Genomic DNA, 11,023 nt, shown 5'->3' with positions numbered 1-11,023 from the left:
CCATACCCTGCCCGCTTGTGAACTAATGTTAAGTTTTCTTCAATTAATCATTAATTTTTCATGTGACTTTTCTACTCCTATTGACTTATGACTATGTTGTACTCATCTACCTGTTATTGAGCTAAAATAATTTCTTTATGTCAAATGTGTTATCAATGAGTGTAAAAATGTAAACAATTCATGTGCTATTTGTTCTACCCGATGGGTACCCAATGGGTACGGGTACCCGTCGGGTATGTGTATGGGTATGGGTAAAGTTTCATACCCATGGGTACGGGTATGGGTAGAATTTTGTACCCACTGACTATACGGGTATGGGTATGGTATTGCTCTACCCTGCCCATACCCTACCCATTGCCATCCTTATCAAGGACCGGCTCTGGAGCAAGGTTCAAGGTTGGATTGAGCGTACTATGTCCTAGGCTGGCAAGGAAGTTCTTGTCAAATCTGTTGCACAGGCTGTTCCAGTGTTCTCCATGTCATGTTTCAAGCTACCTAGAGGCCTTTGCGAACATTTGAACATGCTCATTTGGAAGTTTTGGTGGGGCGCAAAGGATGGAAAACGTAAGCCACATTGGGTCTCCTGGAAAACGATGACACAACCCAAGGGAATGGAAGGACTCAGTTTCAAAGATTTCGAACTCTTCAACTTGTCCATGCTCGCCAGGCAGGCATGGCGCTTGCTGCAAGACCTAGAGTCACTGAGTGCACGAGTGTTGAAAAGTGTGTACTTCCCGTCATCTGATATACTCCAGGCTGAATTGGGAAGCCATCCAAGCCAGGTATGGCGGGCCATTATAGAGGGAAGGGATGTTGTGAAGCAAGGCTTGATAAAGAGAATTGGGAATGGAGCAGATACAAACATATGGACCGAGAACTAGTTACCCAGAGAGGAGATGATGCGTCCCTACGGGAGTATCTCGCCAAACCCACCAACATATGTGTCGGAGCTCATAACTACTGTGACTGCCTCGTGGAATAGACAGCTTGTCCAACAAACGTTTATGCCCATGGATGCTACAGTTATACTTGGTATGCCGATATGCACCCGAAACATCACAGATTTTTGGGCATGGTTTCATGAGAAAAACGGTACTTTCACTGTTAAATCAGCATATAAGATGCTAGTAGCTACCAGAAATAGGAGAGAAGCGTGGTTGGAAGAGGTACCGGGGCCTTCCAGCTCTAGGGCCGAAGAAGGGGCCTGGAAAACGTTGTGGAAATCGGAAGTGTCGGGCAAGGTACGGATGTTTCTATGGAGATTATCAAAGCACTCGCTTCCGACAAATGACGTCCGTGCCCATCGCCATATGACTGACTCGCCGCAGTGCGGGTTATGTGGAGTTCGGGATTCCTGGCGCCATTCTCTGATCGAGTGCACCTCCTCTAGGAGCGTGTGGGCTCTTATTGATGAAGAGATCACGCATAAAATAATAGCTACATCGGAGCCATCAGCAAAGCAATGGTTGTTTACGTTGATTGAGCTGTTATCACGTGATGATTTTGCAATGGTATCGGTGACATTATGGTCGATATGGCACGCGAGGCGCAAGGCAATACACGAAGCTATTTTTCAGACCCCTCATGCGACCCATGATTTCATCACACGGTATATGGCTGAGCTCGGCATAGTGAAGGAAAAGATGCAGCAAACTATTGTGAGGGGTGTCACCACAACAAAGGCACACACACAACCTCGGAAGCCACCGCCAGGGTATTTCAAAATACATGTGGACGGCAAAGTTCTAGGCACCAGAGGAGGTTCGGCGGCAGCTATATGCAGAGATGAACATGGAAACTATATGGGTAGCTCATCACTTGTTGTGCAAGGAATTACAGATCCACCAACTCTAGAAGCAATGGCGTGTCGAGAAGCTCTGGCTCTAGCGGAAGATCTGGGAATCCAAAGCTTGGTAGTGGCCTCCGACTGCCAACAAGTGGTCTCGGACATCAACGGAAGAGCAAGGGGGACATATGGAGCAATTATCAGAGAGATAAACCTTAGATCATCGCCTTTTCTTTGTACTTTTGTTTTTGAGAGTCGTGTTGTCAATGTAGAAGCACACCGTCTAGCCAAGTTTTCTTTTTCGAGAGGACTCGGACGCCATGTTTGGCTTGGTGCACCTCATGACCTCATATGTATCCCACACCATGTGGACCTTCATGAATAAACTTGGTTTTCACCCCTCAAAAAAAGGCATCCTCTCAAGAGTTATCAAAAATGGCATCCTCTCAAGATTTCTCCACCACACTGCGTGCGTTCTCCCCGAGGAGGAGGCGCGCGCCGTCGACTTCATTACTCGTTGTTCGGTGGTTCTCCTTCACGTGTGTTGTCAGCTTCGTCCCTTGCGGTTCGACGGCTTCGACCCTTCTGTTTGGCATAGCAGATTGGCCTAGGAAGTTGTGCAGGTGTACAATCCGTCCACGGAGAAGAAATTGTTGATGCATAGATCGATTCTTCCTATTCTGAAGGAACTCTCATGCATCCCCACAAATCTCAGCCTCCGTAGGTAAACACACCTCGCAAACCCTTTGGTTCGATTGGTGAGGAATCGTGTATGCGTAAGCGACTGGTTCATGCCCTGGTTTTGCAGTCTGCGGAGATGGAATCTTGCTCCATTCGATGTTTTTTTTCCCTTGTGAGTCCCATGCTTCTATTTCTTCCCTTGGGTCGTATTCCTGTTGAGAATATACAGCACCAGAAAGGGATAATTTCACCGATTCAAAATTGGAATGGAAAATTGTTGTCCTGATAAGAATAGATGCTTGACACAATCATTTTCTTATGTTTAGTTAAAACATATGCTTATTGGAATTTTCTGCTAGTAAGAGTAAATCCATCAATGGAGTCTTCTCTTTTCATATATTTTTATTGAGTAAAGATGCTTAACCTGGGTGCATCTTTTGTTGGTCCCTTTCGAAGTGATGGTACACATGTAGATAAATATACAAGAAATTATAAGGCCAATTCATATATACACTTGTCATTGTTGTTTTATGTCTGGAATTCTTCTGAAAATGATGGTATAACTATGGTTATGCACATGCAGGATCTTATTGTGTTTTAGGTCACACGCACTGCTATGAGACTTGCATTTTAATTTCTTGTTTTTGGGTACTATTGTCAATATGTCCTTTGTAATTGTCTATGAATAAATAGAGTGAGCAGGAAATTAGTGAAACCAAGTTAATGCAAAGAGGCCCTATTGGTGCAATGTTTACATTCCAAAATGACTTTGTATTCACATAGATGTTAAAGCCAACCTATATATATTATAATTTTGGGACGGGCGTGGCAACGCGTGCCTTCACGGTCTAGTCACGCAAGATAACTAGAGCAGTTACGCACGCCGCCAACAATGGCACCCTTGCCGCTGCAGGGTGGTGTTGTCCTCCCCATGACCGCTGCTCTCATTTGGAAAGCATCACATGAAAGTTGAAAACAACACAAATCAAACAAGGATGGCAAATTGTATTGATTAATGGAAATATCATATTTTCTCGGCCAAAAGTTCGGGAAAAATCACACAATGTCGCTCATGTAAAAAATACGTTCGTTTGAGATATACATATACAAGAGGGCACACCACAGTCGCCGCCGATGCCTATCCCGGTGAAGATTTGTTTTTCCAATAAAGCCCTGTGAAGAATTAGGGCTCCAGAAATGATTAATCATGATTGAGTTGAATAGTTACTCCTCCTATGATAATCACGGCGAATATTATGTTGCAGCCGTGATGTATGCTGAGATGAGAATAAAAATAAATTAAGCAAATACAGCTTTTTGGTTACGTTTTTGCCCCTACGCTTGAGGTACGATCAAGCATGCAATGGTGCTGCCAGGGCACGGGTGGAGACCGCCGGAGGGCGAGTGCATCAAAATTAATACAGATGCTGGTGTTGCTATGCTCGAGCATAGAGGAGGTGTTGGGGGTGTGGCCAGATCATCTTCGACTTTTATCACAGCTTGGTGCAAACCGTGTCCAGGTATCACAGACCCTCTGGTGGCAGAGGCGACTGCGGTGCGTGAGGGTGTGGTGGTGGCAATGCTTCGTGGTTTTGCGCGGGTCGAAATTGAAACAGACTGTTTGGAAGTGGTCAACCTCTGGAAATCGCGCCGGAATTCGCGCTCTGTAATAGCGCCGGTACTTTTAGATATTGAGGAGCTTGTTGCTCACTTTACTTATTTTGATATTTTTCATGTTAGGAGACATGCCAATGTCCCTGCCCACCTATGTGCAAAACATGCATGCACATTGGAGGTGACAGAGTGTTGGATGGACTCCCCCCGGGGTTCCTGGTCACCAGCCTTATGGCTGACATGGCCGGTGGATCATCGTATGAATAAAGCTCCTCAATTCCCTGCAAAAAAAAAACTTTTTTAGTTGGTACTCTCTCGTACAAGTGTTAGGAGTACCAATTAAGATCACCCATTGGATTAGTGAAAATGGATGGCTCATAACCATTTAGGGGTACCGTAAAGGACCTTTGTGTGGGTTGATGGAGTGGGTAGCAAAGTAGTGTCAGGTCCAGTGGTTTGAAGTGAGGGATTTTTATTTTTATTTTGGAAAGGGAGATAAAAGATTTGCCTCGTCGATTAATTAAGAAGAAGAGAATTGTCCAGTTAATTAATGAAAAACCGGGCAAAAATGATACAAACCTACCATATATGAACTACACATAGAGCATGCAACCCTATAAGCGCACGATCAGCCACGACCACCAACCACACACTGCTACTCCCTCCGTTCCAAAATAGATGACTCAACTTTTTACTAAAGTTAGTACAAAGTTGGGTCATCTATTTCGGAACGGAGGGAGTACATCGCAAAGAAACCCCCAACCAGAGTACCTCGGCGGAAGACCACGGGCACCATCAAATTCATGGAGGCAAGCCAGACCATAAGGACAACCCAAAAGGCTGATGACCATCCATCATGCAGTCGTGGACGCCTTTTCTATGACGTCACACTTCTTACGGAAAAAGGCTTTCACCTCGTTTTATATATATATTAAAGCAAACCACCAAAGTCAAGCAGCATACAAGAATCCAGAACTAGTCCTCTCCAACGTGCGAGCAAGCATATGGACAAATACAATGGTTAGTTGGTGGCTGAGACCAGGTGGTTTCTGGCGTCACTTGTCAAGTCTTTGGCAAGGATGGCTCATGGTTGATGAGCGATTCTACTGGATTGACATGAGTCCTTATGGCTGGCGATGATGACTACTAGATGCGAAATGGTATAGGCTGTCCGGTCACAAAGCAACATCACATTTTTTTTTTCACATTCCATTTTCTATTAGCAAAAGAAGTTCTAGCATTCTCTTTTTGTTTGTCAATTTGTGGAGCTCCGAATAAGCTTTGCGTAACTTAGGAGCTAAGCTTTACAAAGGAGAACCCGAACCACTAGATTACTAGCTTTACTTATCTCAATTTATATCATTGTATAATCTCCGCATCAAGATGACTTTAACATCAATAATAAGATAAAATAAATTAACATTGAGGGAATAAAATATAGCCCTCTTATAAATGTACCTGAAATTTCATAATATCACATAAGAACTATGGTGGTTACTGGTTGTTTGCTAATATCCTTTATATTCCTGACTTACTAATAATAATTAAATGAGCAGCATAACATTAGTATATTAACTAGTAAGAAAAAATGTGTCCATTAGTGTGCTAGGACATACCACGTCCTCCTTTTGTTTAGTTATAATTGTATGATTTGAGTTATATTGACAAATTTGCTTCTAAATCATGTCTAAATTGACGGATGATGATTGGTTGTTTCCTCCATTTATTTTTCTTGATCTGTTGAAATTAGTGAGATTGTAAGCAGCAAGGTCCATTTAAGCACCAATCATTGCCCACTGGTTTTGGATTTATGGCGCAAGCTAATATTCATCATAAAACCAAATCAGTTTCACCATCAAATATATTTTTATACTATATATATATACATTTGATGTTGTACATATTAATGTATTTTTCTATAAACTTGCCTAAACCTTTAATTAATTTGGAACAGAGGGAAATGCATGCAAGCGCTATTCTGGATTTAGTGCCGTTTAGAAGGCGATGTACACTAACACAACTTCTTCTCCTATAACCATTTTACTCTGTGTCCATAGCTGCTGCCCTTTTCTTCTCCACATCATGTGTCACTTCTGCCATTGATCCCTCTACCCTTCATAAAGATGCAGTTGTTTATGCTGCCCTTTTCTTTTTCCACATCATGCATGTGTCACTTTTGCCACGTATCCCTCCACCCTTCCATAAAGATGCATTTGTTAACTGCGGCCACTAAAAGGCCTCTTTCAAATGGAATAATGTCTAGGGAAATATATAGTCCGAATTGACCCACTGAGCATTAGTCACCAAGTACTATTTTTTTTGTAGAGAATGTCCAGAAAGCATCTGAGTCACCAAGTTGGAAATATTGAAACCGTTTTTTTTTCCTTTAGAAATATACATATGCTTTAGTTCCCCACGCAGTGCACATTCCACGCCATCTTGTTGTCATACCCATGCATGTTGTGCATGGCCAGGTCCCAGGGCTGCCTGGTTGATCGTATGGTGAGCATGTCGTCGCGCACTGGGAGCGCCGGGGGACGTTCACTCCCGAAGATTCCAGTTACTTCAATATGAGGTACAATATTTCAAATCTTTTATCCAAGGTAAATGATGGTTGAAGTATGACCGTTTTTTATGTTGTTAAATATACACGAGAAGTTATCATGTAATTCTTGACACCTTGACCGGGAAGTGAAGCACTTCGAAGTTCCTACCTCCTTTTCTGTAGTAAGATCAACCCTGAAATGAGTAATACTGCCAGTGCACATATCTTTTCATTTGTGCAGTGACAATTTTAAGTGTTGGATGCTTCAAATCTATGCCAATTTGCTGCTGGGTAGATGCATCATGCATTCATACAAGCACCTTGGAACTGATAAAATACCCAGTTTGTTGCAATTATTGTGTCTTGCACAGTGTAAAATTTTGATGTGTTGCGAAGTACTCCCTCCGTACCAAAATAAGTGTCTCAACTTTAGTATAAACTAGTACAAAGTTAAGACACTTATTTTGGGACGGAGGGAGTAAGATGTAACCAATTAACTTGTTAGACCTAAAAACTGTTGCTGCAATTTTTTAACCTCGATTAAAGCAAGCGACTAATGTGGCCTCCACATAGTGAAACATACGTAAGATAATATTTCCTTAAGTGGATACCTATGAGTCCTATCTGAACAAACCTTATGACAGCGAAGGTTTGATGAGGTGTCCTGACAGTGAAGGTTTGATGACGAGCCTCGATGGACAAGTAGTAGTATTTAAGCAATCGTCTTTGAAGTTCTAACAAACGAGAGTAATGGGGAAGACATCACCTTATGTTGTTTCATTTCTCGTAAGGTTTATCTATGGGGTTATGCAGATACTCACCAAAGTTGCTTTTAACCAAGGTACAAGTACATATGTTCTTGTTTTCTACAGGCATGTAATAGCTACAATGTTGTTACTGCCCATTGCTTTTGCAACTGAAAGGTATGCAGATTTTTGGCTGCTTCTTTGCCTGGATCTGGATTTCATCTAGGAAGCATGAATTGAGATTTTATTTTTGCAGGAAAACCGCCCCACAACTGTCACACAAAGTCTGTCTGAAGCTATTTGTGCATGCATTATATGGGTAGGAAGTACAATGCAGAAGTGTTGTGTATACTTAATCATCTTGTTTATCAAATGGCATTGCTAGATAAAAAAATGGGTTTGCAATGATGTATTATTTTCATAATTTTGTATTTTAGTGGAATGGGTGTATTCATGTGAGGAATTGTGACTTGGTGTTGTTAGACATCTATCTAATACCGTAATTGTTTCATTCTGCTGGTTATCCAAACTTTATATTTTTTTTAGAAAAGGAGGTCATCCCCGGCGTCTACATCGGAGAGATGCATACGGCCAAACTTTATATGGTTGGAGTTCTTTTATGTGCATCCATGTGTACCCTCGTGATATAAAAAAATACTTTATTTTCATTAGGTTCATCCCTCGGCCCTGTTGGTTGCAGTGTAGTATACCCATCACCTTCGTCAATTGCAAGCCAGCCTTTCCGACAGAGAATTTCAGTTATATCATATTTAATCTATATTTCCAATTTTTCCTCTTTGTGGGAAAGTAGCTGTTTAGTTAGGTTAACTGATTTACTTTCAACAGAAATGTTATGCAAAGCTAAGAATTATGTAAATAGTTATTGTGTAAAATCATACCAGTTTTTTTTGCTTACAACTGACACTTGGTATTTCGTAGTTATCTTAACTGTTTCGTTTTCTTTATAAATGTTATACATCTTATTCTGGCAAATATTTTACTAATAATATTCTTTTATCTCGTTTCTCCAGGGTGTCTGCTTCTCTAAACATATCATTCGTTGGCCTCAATTATGCTTCAGCCACTTCTGCTACTGCAGTACAAAATCTCCAACCAGTGTTAACTTTCTTTTTGGCTCTTCTATTGGGGTATGTGTTTTTAATGATGATTGCATTACTTCCTTGAAGGCCAGGCCATTTTTTTTCTTTCCCTTGTGACAATTAAATTTTAAACATGTCATAAATCTGATGTTAGTAAAATTTTATTTAGGATACCCATACGTAAGCAACACGAATATGTTATATACACAAGAATAGCTTGCATAAACGTCTGATTATGAGAATCAGTGACGGGCATAGTTGAGATTGTAATTTAGAGATGTTTTGCAGCCTAATGAAATGGTTATATTGTGATGTTTATAACTCTTCATGTTAAGATCACAGAAAACAAAAATATTCCTTTTGCTCTAGGAAACTTATACACAATTGTTCAGAGAAAGAAATATAATAATTAATTCAGTTCTACATGTTGCATCAATAGCAAGATCATCATAGACCCTACTACCAAACCGAACCTAGCCGGTCCTAAACCAGTCCCAACAGCTTGCGTAACCATTTTTCGGCTGGAAAACTGTAGGGGCCTAGTCAAGCCTAATTGTGATGACTGGACTCAGCTTCTATCAAACTTTAGACAAAGGGTGGAGGTAACACCTTTGAGTGATAACTTTCTCTCTCATTAACTTTGCTTCAATAAAATAATTACAGTGATTTATATTTATTTATAGTGGGAGTGCTAGTCAATTGCTATTACTTATGTTCGCGTGAAATCAGTTTGTCTAACATGAACCATTAGTTGTTGATTGTTTTTGAGATTGCTAACGAACCATCAGTTTTGTAAACCTACTTCTGTGTAGATGTGAGTGCTTTGATGAACTTGCTGTAGTAGCGATAGTGGGAGTGAAAAATAAGTTCGACTTGTTTTGCATACAATGTGAACTTTTATGATCAAACTTCCGTGGATCAGTGAGTGATTTGTCGTGCCACTTATGGTAGAATGGAGTCCTTGAAACTAAAGAGCTTTCATGGGATTGTGAAAGTTTCTGGTATAGTGCTTTGTGCTGCTGGTGTTGCCGTACTAGCGCTATACCAAGGACCTGAGCTCAAATCCATCATCCACCACCCTCTTTTTCATCACACAAGCCGAGTTGATATCCATGCCTCAAGGAGCTGGATATTGGGAATTCTCCTGCAGTCTCTTGCGACTCTACTGTTTGCTCTTTGGACAGTGTTTCAGGTATGCATCTTGCTATGTGCGCACGTTAAGGTGTGTGCGCGCACGCGCGCGCATGTTCAGAAGCTAATTTATTCATGCTAAATTTAGCTTGCATGTTGCTTTCTAGGGCCCTTTGCTGGAGGAGTACCCTTCCATGCTGCTTAACATGACCCTTCAGATTGTCTTTGCGACCGTTCAATCTTTTTTCATGGCTCTTGTGATGGAGAGAGATTTTTCAAGATGGAAGCCGAGCCTGGATGTAGGTCTTGTCGCGATCGTCTATTCTGTAAGTATAACAATCCCCTCAACAGAAGCAAATCATGTCGATTGATCTGAAGACTGTTTTTTAATCCTGACATCTGAAAATACTTTTATGTTGTAGGGCGTGGTTGTTTCCGCATTTTCAAATTACCTGCTGATCTGGGTAATTGACAAGTGTGGCCCGGTTTTCCTGGCCATGACGGTACCCCTAACTTTCGTCATCACCATCGTTCTGTCACTTCTCATAGGAGAAGCAGTCACCCTTGGAAGGTCCATTGTCGACTTAACGTTTGCTCGCTAGACATAAGAGCTACATCAATCTTTATCTTCTTGAAATTTCTCTTCTGATGAACAGTGTAATAAGCGGCGCGCTGATGGTTGGTGGCCTGTACAATGTTCTCTGGGGGAAGAGGATAGAGCAAGTAACTCTCAGCAAGCAAGGAGGCATCGAAACAAATGCAGCAAGCTTTGATTTGGAGGAACAAGAAAGCGGCGCACCAGTTCCATTAACGCGAGATTCGATCAAGCAGTGTGAAAGAGAAGACTGACATGTGGCAAGCTTTTTGAGGCTATACATTAAACATGAATGTGTGTCTGCAATTATTTTCAGAATTTTTGAACATGTTTTGTCTCCTAATTTAGCTTAGTATGGAGTATCAAGCGGGTATTAGCTTAAGTTTATGTATCTCTGTAGCTCTGCCTATGTATGCATCAGGCCAGGGCGTATGGGTGTGCAGCACATGAGATGGCACAGGGCCCCTATTTCATCTTTGCTATTCTCAATTTACTTCGGGAATGAAATGTAAATTATGCTTTGCGTCTACTTCGGTTGCCCACTTAGTATCCTTTTTGTTTTGTCTTATTCATAGTGTTGTTTCTCCACGGTTCTAAAGATACCAGATCACGCCAAAAGCCTGGCGAAGAGATTGGTTCATTCCACTTTGATATACTCCTATCTACTGACAGTGTGGGTCTGTATTCCTTTCTTTGTTTACACGATTTACCTAAAATTATTTTCTTTGCTCTAAGTTGTCTAAAATTCATTGAATGCGACTATCGTGGTGTTTGTGGTTGCAATTACTGGTTGGACAGTTGCGTTTTCACCACATGGTTGAATCT

General features: G+C 41.4%; 1 protein-coding gene across 1 annotated transcript; it reads left to right on the top strand.

Moving 5' to 3' along the window:
* Positions 1–7,321: 7,321 nt before the first annotated feature.
* On the top strand, positions 7,322–10,763 carry LOC123108240 (WAT1-related protein At5g64700). The gene is made up of 7 exons (XM_044530067.1): positions 7,322–7,549; positions 7,629–7,691; positions 8,404–8,520; positions 9,424–9,664; positions 9,771–9,929; positions 10,026–10,174; positions 10,260–10,763. The coding sequence occupies exons 1-7, from the start codon at positions 7,377–7,379 to the stop codon at positions 10,450–10,452; spliced, it is 1,095 nt and encodes a 364-aa protein (XP_044386002.1). The 5' UTR covers positions 7,322–7,376; the 3' UTR covers positions 10,453–10,763.
* Positions 10,764–11,023: the final 260 nt, after the last annotated feature.

Source organism: Triticum aestivum, chromosome 5A (genome assembly GCF_018294505.1).
Source record: "Triticum aestivum cultivar Chinese Spring chromosome 5A, IWGSC CS RefSeq v2.1, whole genome shotgun sequence".
Lineage (NCBI taxonomy): Eukaryota > Viridiplantae > Streptophyta > Magnoliopsida > Poales > Poaceae > Triticum > Triticum aestivum.
The sequence above is the reverse complement of the archived record's forward strand: the minus strand, read 5'-3'. Positions and strand labels throughout refer to the sequence as shown.

Bases quoted from the DNA above. Each gene is read 5' to 3' on its own strand.
- LOC123108240 (XM_044530067.1), top strand. From the start codon at position 7,377: ATGGGGAAGACATCACCTTATGTTGTTTCATTTCTCGTAAGGTTTATC. The intron at 7,550-7,628 runs GTATGCAGATTT...TTATTTTTGCAG, and splicing joins ATTGCTTTTGCAACTGAAAG to GAAAACCGCCCCACAACTGT. The intron at 10,175-10,259 runs GTCCATTGTCGA...TCTGATGAACAG, and splicing joins GAAGCAGTCACCCTTGGAAG to TGTAATAAGCGGCGCGCTGA.